Raw genomic sequence first — 17,690 nt, 5'->3', positions numbered from 1 at the left:
TTGCTGGATGAAAAACAAAAAAAAAATCCCTTTGTGTTTAAGAGATCCAGGAGATGTGACAGCTCAGAGGTAACAAAGCAGTCAGCAGCTTGAGGTCTGAGGGGCTTGAAATGCTCACCCACAACCCAGACTCTCAGGGCCCTGAGGGCCAGAAGGCTTTAGGCAAGGAAATGCCCTAGAAAGGCTTCTGAGGCGGAGCTCTGGACTGGGGGAAGAGTAGGCTGTAGAGGCTGAGGTCCAGTCCCTGTGAAGGCCTCCAGGAAAGGACCTGAGGGTGTGTGGAGCAGTCTGGGGACAACAGTGAGAGTTGGTTATGGGCCAGGTGGTCTGGGACGCAGAGTTGGGGAGCTTGGCTCTGGCTTCCCCTCCTGGACAGGATCTGCTGACCCCTCTCCCAAGAATTGGAACCCTGGTCACGAGGCTTTGTTCTACACGCAGGACATAGATCCTGCCCACCATACTTGAGCCCAGCCAGGGCCCTGGGCAGAAATGGGGTGCAGGACTAGAGACTGGGCTGTGAGTCTGGGAAAGTATAAATTAGGTTGGCAGCTCTGGGTACCACTCCCCTTCACTGCTCTTGTAACACCGCCAGCAGGACACCCAGGCAGGACCAAGGGGCCAGGACAGCACCATCTAGGGAGTAGTGCCTGCAGGCAGAGGATGAGACTGAGCCCCCCTACCCCCACCCCCGGTTTAAGGTGGGCACTGGGGCTGGTAGATGGTGTGAAAGGTGACAGTGGGGGGCTGAGTGTTTTGCAAGTGAGTGTGAAGCAGGGCTGGGGCTGGTGCTCGTGGCTCTCAGTGCTTTTCCACTTGCTTCTGTGCTCTGGCTGCCAGTCATCCCCTCTGGCGCAGAACAGCTCTGGGTGGGGTGAGAAGGGGGGGAAGGGCAGACTCTCCCACTGCCCCGCCCTGTTAGAGGGTGGCCTTGGAGAGGGTGTGTGCACAGGGTGTCCTCTCTCCCCATCACATGGGTGGGGCTTTGCTGCTCACTGACCCCTCACGAAGCCACAGGGACAAAGGTGGGGCAGGGTCTGGGTCACCTGCTGGGGCAGGGTCCAGGACTCCAGCTCTACTCTCCTTGCCTCCCTACCCTGGGTGCACCTGCTCACTGCCCTGAGCTATGCTCTCCCAGGCACTGGGGAAGAAGCCTTTGGAAGGAATCCTGAGAGCAAATCCAATTCCAGACAGAAGATCTATGAGAAGAAAGCACAAGTAAAGACTTATGAGATGCTCACGACGCCGAGAGCAAGGCAGAGTAAGTACGATCACAGTTCTCTCCTGGAGGAAAGTGCTCCAAGCCCATTCTCCCCAGCCTCGGGATTCAGGGCAATTAGTCATGGTTCAGAGAGGGCCGTTTTCCAGGACCTGAAGCACAGAATCTAGACTTCTGACCATCGGAAATGTACAGGAATAGCCTTGACATGCTTGTAAGGGAAGAACAAGGAGTTAGACAATTACCCCCTAACACAGGGGTAATTAAAAAGTCACAGGGGTAGGAAAATAGATGGCAGGAATAGAATCCAGCGACAAGGACTTACAAAAGTATGAGAAGTCCCTACCAATCATTAAGAAGACATTAAACACACCTTGAGAAAAGAGGTGAAGGGTTTAGTGGAATTCACAAAAGAACCACTCTTAGTGAGGTCCACTCCGCTTCCTTGGGGACTGGCTCCCACCAAGTACCCATCAATCTGTGTTGAAGTCACTGGATGTTCATCTCTGGCGATAAGAAAGGCAAAATAAAACACTACTATAGACCATGCTTCGCTTATCAAATCGGCCACAGTGTAAACGGACTGATAATATCCTGTGTTGGCGAGAGTGGGAGGATACAGGTTCGTTGAGTGCTGCCAGGGAAAGCATCAACCGATCGTCTCCTATCCCTGGTCAGGCGCACAAACGCACCCGTCTCGAGGGTCCCTAAACGCAGGGAGGCGGCTTCCGGTTCAGATGCCTCCGACTGAGTCCAGAACCTGTCCTCGGAGGAGAACAGCCACCACTCATCACCTCCAGGACAGCACAACTGCTGTCTCTAATAAGTGCGGGTCTGTCCTGCCGTGCGCTGCAGGGACGGCCCAGGGCAGGGTCACCGCGCAGGCACTGCGGGAGCCCCCGGGAGGCGTGGAATTTCCCCTCGGATGGAGGAGACAGCAGCCGGAGGGGGTGTCTTTTTCTATCTTAAAACAAACACCCTTCTGTCTCACGCTGGAAAGTGAAGCGCGCCCCCTGCTGTGGAAGAGCGGGAAGGGAGAAACAAACGGGTCAGGAAGAAAAAGAATGGAGTGGGCGGGAGGTGGGAGCCTGCAGCGGCCCTGGCCACCTCCTCCTGGCCACCGTGTCCCGCGGCGACCTCTCTGGAGGCCGCGCGGAGGGGAGAGGGTGGCAGCCACACGGGGCGTTCGAGGTCTGCGCTCCCCCTTGGGCTCGCACGGTTCTCATCTGCGGCGCTCTCGCCTAGCTCATGTCTTAGCTCGCTGCTGACACCGGCCCTGACCCCACCCACATCGGACCCGAGGACGTCGCGCGGCAGCGCCCCACACCTCACGTCCGTGGTGTACAGCTGCCCCTTGAGACTCAGGCTTGCCATCTCCCCAGGCGGTGGCGCCTGAGGCCGGCATGGTGCCTGCCTGGCTCACCACCGCACCCAGCGCCTCGGGCTCGCTCTCGCCTTGGCACCTTGCACAGGTCTCAGAGCACGCGGGGGCCGAGGTCTGCTCTGGAGCGGGGCACGCCCGCGCACTGACACGCTGGAGGAGGGGCGGAGGGGCTTTATTAGGCTAGGGGAGCGTCTATTTACACGGGTCTCGCGCGGAAGCTAGAGAGAGCAGGCACGGGGCGGAGGGGCGGGCTCAGACGAGCTCCACCTTGGCGTTGGGATACACGGCCACCACGTCGTAGCCCTCGGGCGGCTTGACGCGCGCCTTGGCGTGGTTCTCGCAGTAGAGCCGCTCGTCCAGGAAGAAGTACCCGCGCTGCTTGAGGTTCAGGCCGCAGTCGCAGCACATGAAGCACTCCGGGTGGTAGAGCTTGTCCCGCGCCTTGACGATGGTGCCTCTGCGGGCGGGAAAGGGCGGCGTCGGGGGACGGATTCGGGGCGCCCCTACCTGGGTCCGGGGGAGCCAGAGGCGGGGCGGGGAGAGTACTCACACGATCCCGTGGCCGCAGCGCGTGCACTCTGGCAGGCCTTGCAGGCCGCTCAGCGGGGCGCCCAGCTTGGCCGTGGGCTTGAGGTTCCGTGGCCCGCCAGACCCTGGCCGCTCCCCTGAAAACCGGAGCGCGGGTGGGGCTATCAGACTCCATTTCTTCTGGGTGTGTGTTTGGGGCTGTCGGTAGCCATACTGGGGAGAGGGCTTGGCTTGTGCGCAAGGGTCGAGGGGCAGTGATGGGAGTGGCGCGTCGCGGGCGTGGGGAGGGCCCTCCCGCGCCTAAGAGGGGCGCACGGCGGGGAAGCGGGACTGGGGGGGGGTGTCGCAAAGTTGGGAGAGGCGTCGTGCTCAGCAAGGGGGGAAAAGGCGGCGGGGGTGGGGCTTACCGCCCTCGCCGGCCTCCAGCATGCCCTGCAAGTAGCGGAAGGAGCCTGACTGCTTGGGCTCCGCGGCTGTGGGCTCCGGTGGCTCCCGCAGCATCCTGTACACCTCTGAGCCCAGGTCGACTCTGCAGTCCCGGCTCCGCGCGACGCCTCTGGCTGGGTCAGCGCTGGGCGGGAGGAGACAGGGAAGGGGACAGGTTGCAGCTCCAGCCCTCCCTCAGCCGGCGCGGCTGGGGGGTGGGGGTGGGGTGGCGGTCTGGTGAAGCTTTATGAGTCAATCCAACCAGCTGAGTTCCGGGGAGCAGGTGCACGGGTCTGGATGGGATTGATGGGATTAAGATGGGCTCCAGGCATGTGTACAAAGACCATGACGTGTCTGTACTACCTGGAGGGTGGAGATACGTGCAGGGCGCTCATCTGGGCTGGCAGGACGCCCTCGCTGTTGCTGCCATTGTGAGGGACCGCAAGGCGAGGGGGCTGTCCATACGGAGATTCCAGGCCTGGTCTGCCCTCTTCTGGCCCAATCCCAGTGATGGAGGGCCGCCTACTGGTCGCTGGACTGCAGTCCTGTGAGAGACAGGTAAGGCACTTGCCAGCCCCTCTGTTCCTGGCCGTTCCTTGTCCGCCCACCCCGACCCTGCTCTGCCATGTCCTGGTGGAAGCTGGCTGGCTACCTCAGCTGTGGCATCTTGGGACTCTGGTGCCCAGCCAGGGAAGGGGTCCATGGGGAATGGCTGAGCCTCAGGCCCTAAAGAAATAAGAAAGCTCCGTGGAAGGTCAGACATGAAGACCTGAGTGCTTGCGACCCTACCTGCCCTCCCCAGCCCTGTGGTGGTCCTGAGCAGCAGTGCCTGGGAGGGGTGGTGTTGGCACAGGCCCGGGGGGCTGCAGCTGGTATGTAGCTTCCTGGCAGAGGTGGTCCTGGTCTCATGTGCCTGGTACAGAGGTGAGCCTGGTACTACGTGGCACATTGCTGGGAACACAAAAAGGTAACCGCTGTCCTGAAGCCAGGAAGGATCCTCAGTTGTGTGTCTAAGGCTATTTAGGGGGCAGGCTGAGGCTCAAGAGTAACCATCAGGAGGTCAGCTCCTTCTGGGCCTGCACCTGCAGCCTGTTTCCTGCCTCCCAGGCCACAGTGTGTAGCCTTCTGTAGGGATGGCAGAAGAGGAGCTGAGGCTGGGCCAGGGCTCAAGGCTTGCTGTCCTGCTACCCCATGACAGCAAGCTGAAACATCTCAGTGAGGGGGGCCCTGACCATGCCCCCTTAGGCCATGAGGAGAGATGCAGTATCTCTGGGTGTGGGTCTGAGTGGGGTCTGCGATATTGGTCTCTGCAGAGCCGAGTGCTGTGCTGCAGGCACACAGGTAGCAAGGCAAACAAGGCATGCACGTTCTCACAAGTACATGAAGGACACATACAGGCACAGGGCAACACACACGCGGCAACTATCCACCTGCACACACCCAGTCACACAGCATGGTTACATACACCTGCAGCCAGCACGGGGCACCGTGGGGCAGCCGGGGGCAGCCTCTGTGGCTGAGACGGGGATGGCAACCAGTAGCGCTTGATTTTAGGTTGGGCCTGAGCCCAGGCCATGGGGGTAGATCTTAGCTGGGGAAGTGACATGTAAATCTTCTCTCTGTTCCACTGTGTGGACAGGGAGACTGGGTGGAAGGAGACATCCAACCTTGTCGGAAAGGGTCTGGCTTACAGATAGGCAGCTGCTGGCACTGGGGCTCAACGGAGCCTGTGGGGCTTGGTCCTGACTGTCCCCTGCTTTCTGCAGGGTGGGAGCTTGGGGAAAGGGTGGGTCAGGTGAGGACCCCTCAATTCCTCTGTCCCAACAGACACAGAGGAGCATCTTGCTGCCCAGTGAGGCCCCATCAAAACAGCAGCACCAGAACCAGCGGCAGCAAGACCCCCATCTTCATCCAGCCTAACAAAAGCCCCTGAGAAACCTGAGCATTTACACATGTGTCTCTATCGGGCGGGCAGGCAGGCAGGCAGGCCAGGCTGGCCTCTAATGGGGACCAGATGGGCTGTGGTCGGTGGGGGCAGGGAAGGGGGAGTTGGAGTGTGAGCGACCAGGGCCTGGGAGCAGGGAGGCCTTCATTTGCCTGCACTCAGCAGGGTGTGAGAGTCCACGGAGGGTCATCAGTCACTGCCCCTCCCATGGCCACCCACGCAGCAGCCCTAGCTCTGACCTCAGTAGTTAGGATACACGTGGTGACCTCCGTTTTTGTATGAGTCCCAGCTCTCTCTCTCACTAACTGAGTAAGTCTCTTTGCCTCTCTCAACCTCAGGTTTCTCATCCATGAATGGGGGAGTGTGATGGTTTCTAAATACTAGGTTCCCTGTAGGGATCAAATAAGTCAGCTGCACACAAAGCACTCAGCGTCATGCCTGGCACACAGCAAATGCCATTGGAAGAACGGCTGTCATAGGACTTCCTGGACTGTCTCTCTCTGGGTGGTGGTGCACCTCCCGCCACATGTGCCCCTCTCCCCAAGTACCAGCTTGCTGCTGCCTTGGAAGCTGCAGCCTCCGTGGGTTTTTCAGCAGAAGGGGGTAACCATCTATTGGCTCATCAGCCGCCACAAGACCAAGGTCAGAGTCTGGGACTCTCAGCTTGAATGTAGGTGGCTGAGTCCCAGCTCTGCTGGTATGGACAGGACTGGCTGAGTGTGCCTGCTCCACCTGGCTGGCTTCTACCAGGCAGCTGGTTTTCAGCTTCAGTGTACCTCTCCAGGAAACTTTTTGTCACTACCCTTCCACTCTGGTTAGGCTGAGTGCCTCCTGTGTTCCCGCTTGCAGCCTAAGAGAAGGGTCTCCAGTGGCCATACAGGGAAGGTGGGCTTAAGGCTGCAGTTGGCCCTGTCCCACCCCACTTGGGGATATGGGCCACAGGCACCTTGTGCTAGTCTCAGGGCTAGCTGTGGGTTTCCCCTCCTCTGATGGCTACAGCTAGCCCCCCCCCCCCCCAACCGGGTGCCTGCAGGCAGAGGGTGGGAGCAGTGTGGAGACAATGGGCCCTGTGTGTTGGTGAGGACAGAGCCCTGCAGGGGTGGGGTAGGGGTGTTTTTGTCGCCACCCATGGAGCCCATGACCTTTTAAGTACAAAAGGCGGGTAGCAGCTGAGGGGCTGCCGTGCTGCTTATGGAAAGCCCCTCTGCCTCCAGCAGTTCTTGGAAAGCGTCAGTGAGGGTAAACATTGGGGCAGGGGATGTTGCTCCTTAGACCCCAGCCCCCAAGACCCCACTGGCCCAGAGCCTGTCCTGGAAGCCTAAGCACAGCTGTGCTTCAAATTCCAAACCTCAGGCCCCAGCCCTGATCTCTCTGGGGAAACTGGGCCTCACATATGCACCAGGGGCCCACACTGTGCTGCTCCCTTCTGCCTGCCCCTTGGCAAGCCTGGTTGACTTGTCCTTGCCAGCATCTGCTCCCTCTGGGTCCTGAGGGCCCTGGGGTGCACGGGGCCACCAGAGCAAGCTTCTGAAACACAGATGTGGCCATGAACCCCTGCAAGAATAGCTGAGGTCCCAGAGGAAGCCAAAGCTTCTCTGTGGTCCTGCCCCACCTCATCCCTCACTCTACCCTCCCACCCCCAGGACCTTTCTGATCTCTGAATCGGTGTGCACAGTGTCACCTCTGGGCCTTTGTGTGTGCTTCCTGAACACACTTCCTCTTCCATGACCCTGTGCCTGCCTTATTCTTCCTAGGCCTTTGGGTCTTGGCTCACATACCTCCTCCTCCAGGAAGCCTTCTCTGACCCCCTGGGCTGAGTCCTCTGCCTACTCTGGGCTCCACCTACCCCAGAACTTCTATGTGTCTCTCCCTTGCCAGGGTGGGTACCCCCTGGGCATATGATTAGCAGCTGGCCTTGGGGATGCGGACCAAGGAGAGCAGGACAGGGACCAGGATTGGGGGCAGGGGTGGCAAGGCAGATCCTTGTCCCTGGCTCAGTGACGCCTTTTCTTCTTCAACTGGTCCCTTTTCTTCCATGCTGAGACTGGACAAGGCAAGCCCAGGAAACCATGGACCCACATGCTAGTCCCATGGTGCTGGCTCTATCACAGACCAGCCCCATCTCCACCTTGCCCAAATCTGTGGCCCAGAGGTGTCGAGCTGCCTCTGGATACTTCAGTCTCACCCATGTGGCCATGGCAAAATGAGACCTAGAGCAGCCTGGCCCCCTCCTTTTCCTTGAGGACAGGAACAGAACTGGGACTCCTGTGACAGATCTGCAGGGTACAGTCAGGCCAGGAAAGAAGGTATAGCACCCAAGTCATTCCACAGCTCGAGGCGTCCACCACCCCCAGCCCTAACCCCTGCCAACCTGGTGATTTCCTGCTAGGAAGCATCACTGGGCACCAGAGTGAACACTAGTCACGTGTTCAAGGTCTGGCCCAGCCCCTGCCCATGACAGGGACCTCCGTCTAGAGCCCAGGACTTCCCAGAGGAGAGACAGAACCCCCACTGGGTGCTCATCACCTGAGAAATGTGGGCACAGGTCAGAAAGGCCTCTGCTTCAGGCTCTGTCCTGTGCATCAGAGAGGCACAGTGAAGACACCCCAGGCAGGTGACTCCATGGACCAAGCGTGGTCCCTTTGCCCCGGTCGCACTCTGAGCCAGGCCAGGCCGGGCCAGGCAGTGTCTGTACATACCTGAGCCTCAGCATCAATGTGGATCCTGTGTGCCTGGGCCTTGCCGTCGTCAGGGGCACTGGGCCAGCTCCTGCCCTCAGGCCTGCAGCAGGAATTGGGATGGTCAGATACATCTGCCTACAATGCTGGCCACACCCGGGAACCAGACCCAGAACCAAAAGGGGTGGGTTCTGAGCCCAGAGCCATGCCCAGGACCAGGCCTGGACCTGCAGGAGGACACCACCTCAGCATTTTCTCCATGTACCATGATGGTGTCCATGGCAGCATGGAGCCACAGATCAGATCTTCAACCCCCTGGGCAGGGCTGTGTGTTCCCTCCCCTGCCAGCCGCCCCAGTGCTCTCTGGTCTCGTTCCTGGAAAGGGTGCAGTAGAAGCCCTGCAGCTTCTCCACTCTTCCACACTCTCTGTGCCCTACAGAAGCTCCGATCAGAAAGGCCCAGCCCACACAAGGCAAGTTAGGCCTTACATAAGACCAGCTAGGAGGCCGCCGACTCATCCTTCAGCCATCCCCAGCCTCTGGCCTGGGCCTGGGGGTCGGGCGTCCATCCTCCTGTGGGAGGTAGACGGGAGGCTCTGTGGGGCGTGCCGTTCCCCCTGTAGCCACTGCTGCCGACACAGTCATCACCGATGTCTGCCCAGCCCAGATGGGAAACAGGCCATTAGGAAATTCCTGCTTCGCCATAGAAACCAAAAGCCAAACACCACTCAGGAGGGGGAAAAACATCATAAACCTGCCATGAGCAAGGCAGGCGGGCCTAGAGGCTATGGGCCTCGGGCCCAGCCCTGCTGCTCAGTAGCGCTGGGAGAAGGCAGGCCAGGAGGGTGCACGCCCTGGACTGGGAGTGGGACGTGAAGTGAAACCAAAGGGGAATAACATCCCCCAACTGGGCCCAAGAGGGCCCCTGAGGCTTCTTGAGGTTTCACCGCTGGCCTAGAAGCTCAAACCTGTCTCTTTCCCCTTGTCAGCCAAGTGATTTAATAATCTGCCTACACCTGCAGTCCACACTCACCTCTGCACACCCCTTAGCCCCTGGCAGGCTGCTTTCCTACCCCACAGTCTTCCAGGGGCCCTTGGTATGGAGATCTGCTGCCCCTGGGCAACCCCGCCCCGCAGCGGCTGTCTCCAGGCTCCTGAGGGACTGCCTAACTCACAGCTCTGCAGCTTCCACCTGCCCCACGGGAAGGAATCAGATATCTCGTGTGGCTGGCTGGCTATAGAACTTCCCTGAAATGCTCCCCAGAAGACCAGGACAAGTCTAAGGGTCAGAGGGCACAAAGTGTTCTGTGCCATGAGAATGGCCCAAGGAATCAGATCAGAATGAAGGACTGGGGGCCGGCGCTGTGGCACAGTGGGTTAACGCCCTGGCCTGCAGTGCCGGCATCCCATATGGGTGTCGGTTCTAGTCCTGGCTGCTCCTCTTCCAATCCAGCTCTCTGCTATGGCCTGGGAAAGCAGTACAAGATGGACCAAGTCCTTGGGCCCTGCACCCGCATGGGAGACCTGGAGGAAGCTCTTGCCTCCTGGCTTCGGATCAGTGCAGCTCCGGCTGTTGTGGCCAACTGGGGAGTGAACCATCAGATGGAAGATCTCTTTCTGCGTAACTCTGACTTTCAAATAAAAATAAATCTTTAAAAAACAAAAAAGAATGAAGGGCTTAGGTGTCAGCTTTCACCCCAAAACCCCATTTCCTACTGGGCAGGTGGCTCCACCTACCCATTTAAAATAAAATGATAGCTGAAGAGTGGGCTGGGCAAAGGCACTGTGGCCCACAATAGGAACTCCCCAAAGAACCCCAAGGTTAGAGTTGGTGCCAGGAAGGACCTGGACCTATAGGACATACCCAGGAAGTATGGGTTAACTTGTATTGTCAGATGCCTAGCTATGGACTCCAGACAAAATAAGCCTAGCAGGGGAGCTGGGCCTTGACTATACTTCTCTGTGCACTCAGGGCAGGTCGCAAAAGCTGCTCCTGGTAAAGGTCCCTGCAGTAGGAGCACAGAGCAGCCCACTGCCGCTGGCAAACCAGGCTAATCCTGCACAAGGCATATGTTGCAAGGGGAGAATGTGTCTTTAGGGCCCAAACCCAGGTCCTAGCACGGCAGGCAGTAAGGGTACTGGGTCGGAGGGCTGGCAGGGGGGAAGGTGGCTCCCACGTCTTGATCCCCCAGAGTGTGCATATGTGGGGGTTGGAGATGGGGGGCTGGAGGGCCCGACTGAGCAGGCCTGGTACCGCATTATCGCACAGTGCCCGGGTTACAAGGCAGCGTCTGTTCGGAAGTTAGGGGTCAGAGACTAGATCACTGGCTGAGGAACAGCACAGGTCTTTAAGTGCGGAACCGGGATAGAGTCCAGCTCTGTGACAACAGAGAATGCACTCTCATCTGCTCCACGGCTAGGTGGCCCTGGGGCTGGAACTCCTGGCTCCTTCTATGCCTGGCTTGGAACAAATGACCAGAGAAGGAAGGAAGGGGGACCTCCACCCCACACCCTTCCCTGACATCATTCTCTCTGGGAATCTCCTGACTCAGGCCGCTGCGAGCCTCCCCCATTGCACACCACCCGGGCTGTCTCTGTTCAGCAGCACAGAGGCAAAGCCGGAGGTGAGTCAGGGCCCAGGAACCCAGCCAAGCGAGGAGGCCTCAGAGGCCGTTCGTGGGCACAGCAGTGCTGACAGTTCCCTTCTTCGGCCCATATCTCAGTTTGGGAGAAGGTGATGAACACGATCCACTTTTTATGGGAAAGGAAATCCAAGTTCACAGAGGTCATTTGGGTACCTAAGATCCCAGAGTCTGGATGAGGACCAGCTCTGGCTAGGAAGTCCTCACCACGTGCCAAGGGGAGCACCAGGACTTGCTGCTGGGCCCTCTCAGTACCAAGGACGCAGCCAGGGGTGCCGACCTCAGCCGGACTTGGGCCAGACACAAATGGGGCCACCTCATAAGCCTTCCCACCATGTCTAATGGCTCCGAGCCAACACATCACCTCCTGCCCTGCCAGCTCTAATGCATGGTTAGCTATGTTGTGGTTTGGGGAGGCTTTGCCCACTTACTTCCACAAGAATCGTGGAAAGTCCCTGTTAACGTGAACATGGCAGAGCTGAGCAGGTGGGTCTGACTTCTCTGGGTCCAGAGAGATCCTGCTCATCCTGGACTAGGCCAACTGCCTGCTGGAGCTGACAAAAGTCTCTGGACCTGAGGACGGCTGCGGGACCCTTCAGGGGGACCTTCTATCCTGGCACCATCTACGAAGCACAGGTGGGCCTTGGTGACTGCTACCTTCCCCTCATGATGGGCAGGACGCAGTGCACAGTCCATGGTAGCAAGCTCATCTCAGATCCAGGCTTCACCAGAGCGGAGCATGGGCCATGCCGGGTTCTGCTGAGACCAGGCAGCAGGGTGCTGGCGGGAGTGGTCACAGCCAAAGGAAGGGACTAGTTCAGCAGCGAGAAGCCTGGGGTCAGATTTTGCCACCCCCCCCATCTTTCTGAGCTTCAGTTGTCTCACCTTAAAGTGGGAATTATAACAGGTTTTACCCATTTAAGTTGGCTTGAGGGTTATATGAGGGATTGGGCAAGAAGTTGCTTTGAAATGGTCATCCAGGTGGTCCCTTGGGGAAGAGAAAGGACTGAAATAAACACCAGAGAGGACACCCAAGGCCTTCCTTCAGCTGCCTGCAGTTCCTGCCGTCAGAGCCCAACACATTTCCAGCCTTGAATGCAAAGGGGGCTTCTTTTTTCTTAAGCTACTCCCAGCTGTAAAGAGTGCCCAGCAGGCCCCCTCCCCGCAATCACTACTCTTTTGAACAGGACCTGCCTAGTGGGGTGCCTGGGAGCTGCAGCACACCCAGGCCACTGGCTGACTGTAACTGCCTCCTCCTGCTCCCCCAGCCTCTGGCCCAGCCTGCCCTGTGCATACCTGCTCACGGAGAGGGTGAGGTGATCATGGCAGCCCTTGATGCGGTTCTGTGCCTCCAGGTGTGTCATCAACTCTGTGCTCTCACCGTTGATGGCCTGGATCAGGTCTCCTGGGCACAGGGCGGCCAGCGCAGCCTTGCTGCCAGCATGGACCTGTGGGCGGGCAAGCCAGACGGCTGGACACAGTCATTATGTGGCCCGCTGCAGGCTCTGCTCTACACCTCCTGCACCCTGAGATTCTGGCCAGTGTGGCCCTGCCACCAGTGTGACCTGTGGGTGTACAAGCCAACAAGCTGGCTGAGGTCGCCCTGTGGCTTTGCTGCAGCTTCTGCTCCATACACCCTCCCGACTCCAGCTCTTGGAGGCCTAATGAAGGCTGAGGATGTATGAGAGGGCTGGGACGAGTAGGATGTCATTCATGCAGGTTTCATATATGCCAAGGACATGCAAGGAACACACACATAGGACATATGTACTCACAGATACATAGAAAGCTTGGATGTGTCACTAATGCCCTACACGGCAATGCCCCACCTAGCCAGACTGCATTGCAGCTCCTTAACCTAACATGCAAGCCCTTAGTGACCTTGGTGCTCGACTGTTTGATCTCGACGCACTCTCACTCTGCACTCACCTCCTCCCACCCACACCCTGTCCAGCCCATCTGAATTTCTCCAACTACCTGCCACCTCCACGCTTCTGCAAACACCTTCCCTCCACCTGCACCTCTCTCCTTTGACTCCAGGTCCTAGGTTTTAGCTTACTTCCCCTCACCCTTCAGGTCTCCACATAAAGGCTACTTCCCCTGGGAGCCTCTCCTCTGGGCTCTCTCAGTACCTGCATGCCCCCTTTCCCACCTCTGTCCCCTATGTGGCTCATTCCAGTTACAGTGTGCAGATCTGAACATCACCTCCCCAGGCAAGTCCAAGGCCTTCTAGTTCCAGTTGCCAGCCTGCATTGTGGGATCATGATTCCTCTTCCACCTGTCCTGCAAGGTAGGCACTAAGGCCACCCCCGTGTCACCAATGACCCCATAGGACCAAGCACTGTCTACAACTGGAGACTCTTACAATACTAGGCATGTGACGAAGCCCACACGGAGGGGGTGGAGACAGAGTCACAGAGAGGCTGAGTAAGGAATCCAGCGGGATTCTGGAAAAAGGGCACCAGTCACCCTGTTCCAGCCCCAGCCCACCCTTGGAAACAGGCTTGAAGCACCCTCATTCTTCTATAGCATCTCCAACCAATGCCAAGCCATGGCTCAAAGGCCACGGGTGACCCCGTTCCTATTCGTGGGAGTGGGTTCCTGGAAACCCAGCTAGGCTCAGTCCAGCCAGTTCCCAGTAGTATGCAGTCAAAGCTGAGGCACTGCTGGGTGCTAAACTGCCTTGCTAAACTGACCCACCCTGAGATAGGATTCCTCAAGGAATGTTCCTCTCCAAAGTGTGACACCCTCAGCCCGCCAGCCTGTCATGAATGTGCATATATAGGGCCTGGGCACCTGCTCAGCCTGTCCCCCTGGGGACACGCCCACTTGGCACCATACCCCTCCCTTCAGGGACCTGCTCTGGTCCCCTCCCCCACACCTTCCAAGGGGTTCAGTGCTTTAACCCCGATGAGCTCACAGCCAACTGTCAATCACTGGGCAAGGCAGAGGCAGTTTTGTTCCTACTTTACAGATGAAAAAAGCGGGTGCCCTGCCCGAGTCCCCACACTGGAGGAGTCTTCTTCCTCAGGGGGCGGCTAGCTGCAGGATGACTCAGCCAGCACAAGGGGTCCATTCAGGCCCCTGTGGGCGGAGGAAGTTCTTGAAAGCAGGGGCGGCTGGGATGCCGCCAGCCCCGTTTAGCTAGGAGAGTTCTGGTCAGAGAGGGCACGAGGCCAGGAAACCCTGACTCTCCCAGCCACCCTGACAGGCATTGTCTTCATCCTCAAGGCAAGCCTGTTTCCTAGACGAAGGACCCAAGTCCAGAGAAGCACACAAGGACCTGGGATTGATAAACAGCTGACTCGGGATTTTATTCCAGGTCCACCGATTCCCAACCCAAACCTATGCTCTTTTTTTTTTTTTTAAGAGAATACTTTATTGGTTCTGTAATCAAACCGACATAGATAAGACCTTACATATTTAATACAGTGCGTTAAACCTATGCTCTTAACCACTACGCTTGTCTGCAGAGGGAGAAGAGACAGTATCCTGTGTGGAGCGAATGTTCCAGGTAGACAGACCAGCACACACAAGGACTCATCTGGGAGACGGTAGAGGGACGTTTGTGTGGCTATATCATTGTTGGTGAGGGAACAGTCGGCAGGTGAGGTGAGAGACCAGGTGGAGGCCACATCCTGCAGGGCCTTTTCTGATGGGTGACTGGGGACTACGGAAGGTTCTAAGCAGGGAAATGACAGGTCGGAACTGAATCCAGGCCAGGCCCTCGAGCTGCTGAGTGCAGGATAAACTGATAAAAGGAAGGGAGACTGGGCAGTGAGGGCAGGTAGCAGGCCCCCGCAGCGGCTGCATCGCAGCATCCATTCCAGCCAGCTCAGACACCGTGGTGGGCAGGGGGTCACAATCAGAGTCAGATGCCACATGGTCCCCATACCATCACAGCAAACCCTGGCCAGGCATGGATCCCTGCCCTTGCTCTGCTTCTCTGGGTACACCGCTTAATGTACCTCTCCGTGCCTCAGTATCCCCATGCTCAATGTGAGGCCAGAGGACTGCTCTGTTCTCAAAGTCGTTGTGGGACTACCAGAGACAATCAGAGCACCAACAGCCCCCACAGGAAGTCAGGCATGTGGCTCAGTGCAGCTGCTTCCAGGGACTGGTTGCTGGGGGGCTGGTATCAACACGCACGAGGGTGGGGCCTGGCATGCAGTGGGTGCTCAGCCAAAGGCAGCCATCACTATGGTTTGTCTGCGGGGAAGGAGTCCTGGACAATGTGCTCGGGGATCCCCAGAGCTTCAGGGCTGGGCTTGAAGCCTGCAGCCCCACCAGGCGGCCAGCCTCCTCTGTATGAGTAAGGTCCCGGGAGGGGGAGCCTGGGAGCACAGCACAAGGACTGGATCCTAGCCCCCTTGTGAGAACACTCCCACGTATCACCCCATCCCTGTAGGTAGCTGCCAGGCAAGCTGTGGCCTGTGCATCCCCAGTCCTGTAAATCCCCCCAGATCTCAACCAAATCTAGGCTCAGCCATCCTGGCTCCTTAGGCTTGAGCTGCAGCCGCGTGACTTTGGGGAACAGGGGGGGCTCTTCTTGGCAAACCTTCTCCCACACTGCCTGTCTGCCAGGGCCCTGTATCCCGATCAGCTCCAAACAAGGCCGCCCACCGCCGCCGCTGTGACGTGTGGCGGCCTTTCCTCCGCGGGCAGGCGGCCGCGTGGGCAACAGATGTCTCAGCTCTCTGCCGCCTGTGGCCGTCAGCCGCTGCAGCCCAGCCTGTCAGCGGCCTCACGCCCAGGGTGCCTGGCCTGCTGGCCCGCCTAGCGCCCCACCAGCCCGCGCCGCGGGACACACACAGGCAGACCCAGACGCTTGTGTGCGCACACACAGCCAGCACGGATCCCGCAGGGACAGGGCACTTCAAAGGCCCCCGGATGTGTGGTAGGCCCACCTCCCCCAGCCCCAGGGACCTGGCTGTGAGGGCAGATGTGAGAAGCTCCTGGGACAGCTGGGCCTGCCTGTCACCCCAGTCCCCAGAAACGGATTCCAGGATTCCACGCTCTGCTCAGTGCCACCCCCTCCCAAGAACTGCACAGAGGTCTCCCAGAGCCCAGGGGCCCCGCCCAACCCTGAGCAGGGGGTGGCAGCTGGGTGGGGCCAGGTGGTTTCAGTTCCCCTGACACAGGTCCCCAAGGACCAGGGCTTTTGTGGGGCAAGGGGGTGGCCCAGGGCCCCTCCAGATTGGGACCCTGTACGGCGGGGGCCTGGGTTCTCTCCTCTTTTGTCCCCTGGGTGGAGTATTCCCAAAGGCAGGACCCAAGTCCTCTCTTCTGTTCATCCAAAAAAGGGGACTCCAAGACGGGGCCAGGACCTGTTTCCCACAGAGTGGGCACAGGTCCCCTGCTCTGCTCTCTCTCCTCAAAGTCCTCAGGTCCCCTGGGGTCATGCTCCCTGTTCTTCCTCCTCTGTCCCAAGCTGGGGCAGAGCTGCACTCTGGGGGGCCTTGAGGAACTGCGCTTGAAGCTATCCCTGCTCCTGTAGACCCCTGGGTGGTCTACAGGGAGGTGGGCCATCTCAGAGTCTCGGATTGAGGTGTCCCTTTCGAGAGCTTCCTCCTGGTCACTTCCCCCTTAGGAGGACTGAGGGCAGGGGAGAGACTGAAGCCCAGAGTAGGGAGTGGCTGGATCCTTCTCCTCTGGGACTCGCAGAGGACTCAGACCCCCAGAGCCACCAGGGCTCCCCGCAGGGCCCCTCCATGGGGGCGGGGCGCCCTTGCTCATTTTGCCCCAATTCTTGGGTAGAGTTGGGTCTGGGCCTCTGCAAGTTTCTCCAGACCCCCGGCCCGTATCTGCAGGTCCTCCCCTAGCCCACGGGCACTCCCCAGCGATTGCGGCCACCGGGGGGCCGGCGTGCGAACGAGGGCGATCCTCCAGGGACGGGTTGGGACCGGACCGGACCGGATGGTACGCCCCGCGCGGGGCGGGGAGGGGACGGCGCGGCGCTGGCCTGCCCGCAGGCCGCCACGGCACACGCGGGTCACCCGGGCCAGCCCTCTGCTTTCAAGCCTCGGACACGTCGGGGATCTGCGTCCATGGGTGGACTGAGAGGACCTAGTCTCAGACCCCGCACCGCCCCTCCGCCCCGCGGCTGCCGGACTCACCCGCGAGATGGTGAGGGGCGCGCTGAAGTCCCGGCCGCCCACCAGGCGGAAGCCCCAGGGCGAAGGGCCGCGCAGGGTCACGGAGTGGGGCATCGCGGGCTGGAGCCGCCGCAAGAGCCGGAGCCGGACACTGAGGAGCCGCCGCCGCCGCCGCCGCCCGGACGCCGCGCCCCGCCCCCGCCGCCCGCCCCCGGCCCCCGCCGCCCGGCCCCCGCCCCCGCGCCCTGCGCGCCGGGATTGGCCCCGCGGCCGTGCGACCCTCCCACTCCGGGGGGCTCCGTGGGCCCGCCCCCCGAGCCCAGTCTGGGTAACTCGGACCCTAACTCGGTTCCCAGAGACCCCCCGGGTGGGGGTGGCCCCGACGTTCAGGGTCCTGCCGGGGCCTCTGAGCTGCAGGCCGCGGACCCGAGCCTGGGTGCGGGAGCTCCCGGCACAGGCCCTTTGATGTCGCTTCTGCGGGGCGGCGCCCAGTCGGAGGAGGGCTGGGGCGCGGGGGTCGGCCCGGATGGGGGATGGGACTGCGCCTGGCTCCAAAACCTCCTCCAGGTCTCTGCAGCTGAACCTGCAGTCCCATCCCTCGGCGAGAGGAGCCCTCGGAACGGAGCACGGATCGCAGGGACTCTGGGCCTGAGCAGGCCAGGGGCGGGACAAGTATAGGGGTAGACCCGAAAAGAAGCCCAAACTAGTTTGAGGAGGCCAGGAAAGCTACCTGGAAGAAGTGGCCCCAGAGCCGAACAGAAGCAAGGTGTTTGTCTT

General features: G+C 59.7%; 1 protein-coding gene across 2 annotated transcripts; it reads right to left on the bottom strand.

Annotated features, from left to right (window-relative positions):
* Positions 1-2,755: 2,755 nt before the first annotated feature.
* On the bottom strand, positions 2,756-17,107 carry PDLIM4 (PDZ and LIM domain 4). Of its 2 annotated transcripts, NM_001171345.1 has the most exons (7): positions 16,935-17,027; positions 12,115-12,266; positions 8,199-8,280; positions 3,918-4,099; positions 3,536-3,699; positions 3,151-3,265; positions 2,853-3,057 (listed from the first exon to the last, which is right to left on the bottom strand). In NM_001171345.1, exons 1-7 carry the CDS (start codon positions 17,025-17,027, stop codon positions 2,853-2,855), a joined length of 993 nt encoding a protein of 330 aa, NP_001164816.1. The 2 variants fall into 2 exon arrangements, with proteins under 2 accessions (XP_051699255.1, NP_001164816.1); XM_051843295.2 differs by lacking the exon at positions 3,151-3,265 and having other exon boundaries at positions 2,756-3,057; positions 16,935-17,107.
* Between the last annotated feature and the right edge of the window lie 583 nt (positions 17,108-17,690).

The sequence above is a fragment of the Oryctolagus cuniculus genome, chromosome 6 (assembly GCF_964237555.1).
Source record: "Oryctolagus cuniculus chromosome 6, mOryCun1.1, whole genome shotgun sequence".
NCBI classification, from domain to species: Eukaryota; Metazoa; Chordata; class Mammalia; order Lagomorpha; family Leporidae; genus Oryctolagus; species Oryctolagus cuniculus.
Note: the sequence above shows the minus strand (reverse complement) of the source record. Positions and strands in the feature narration are given on the sequence as shown.

What these genes read in the sequence shown, in the direction of transcription:
- PDLIM4 (NM_001171345.1), bottom strand. Translation starts at nt 17,027, where the DNA reads ATGCCCCACTCCGTGACCCTGCGCGGCCCTTCGCCCTGGGGCTTCCGC. An exon ending in CGCCCCTCACCATCTCGCGG is followed by an intron (nt 12,267 to 16,934) that starts GTGAGTCCGGCA and finishes GCCCGCCCACAG; the next exon opens with GTCCATGCTGGCAGCAAGGC. An exon ending in CTCACCCTCTCCGTGAGCAG is followed by an intron (nt 8,281 to 12,114) that starts GTATGCACAGGG and finishes TTCCTGCTGCAG; the next exon opens with GCCTGAGGGCAGGAGCTGGC.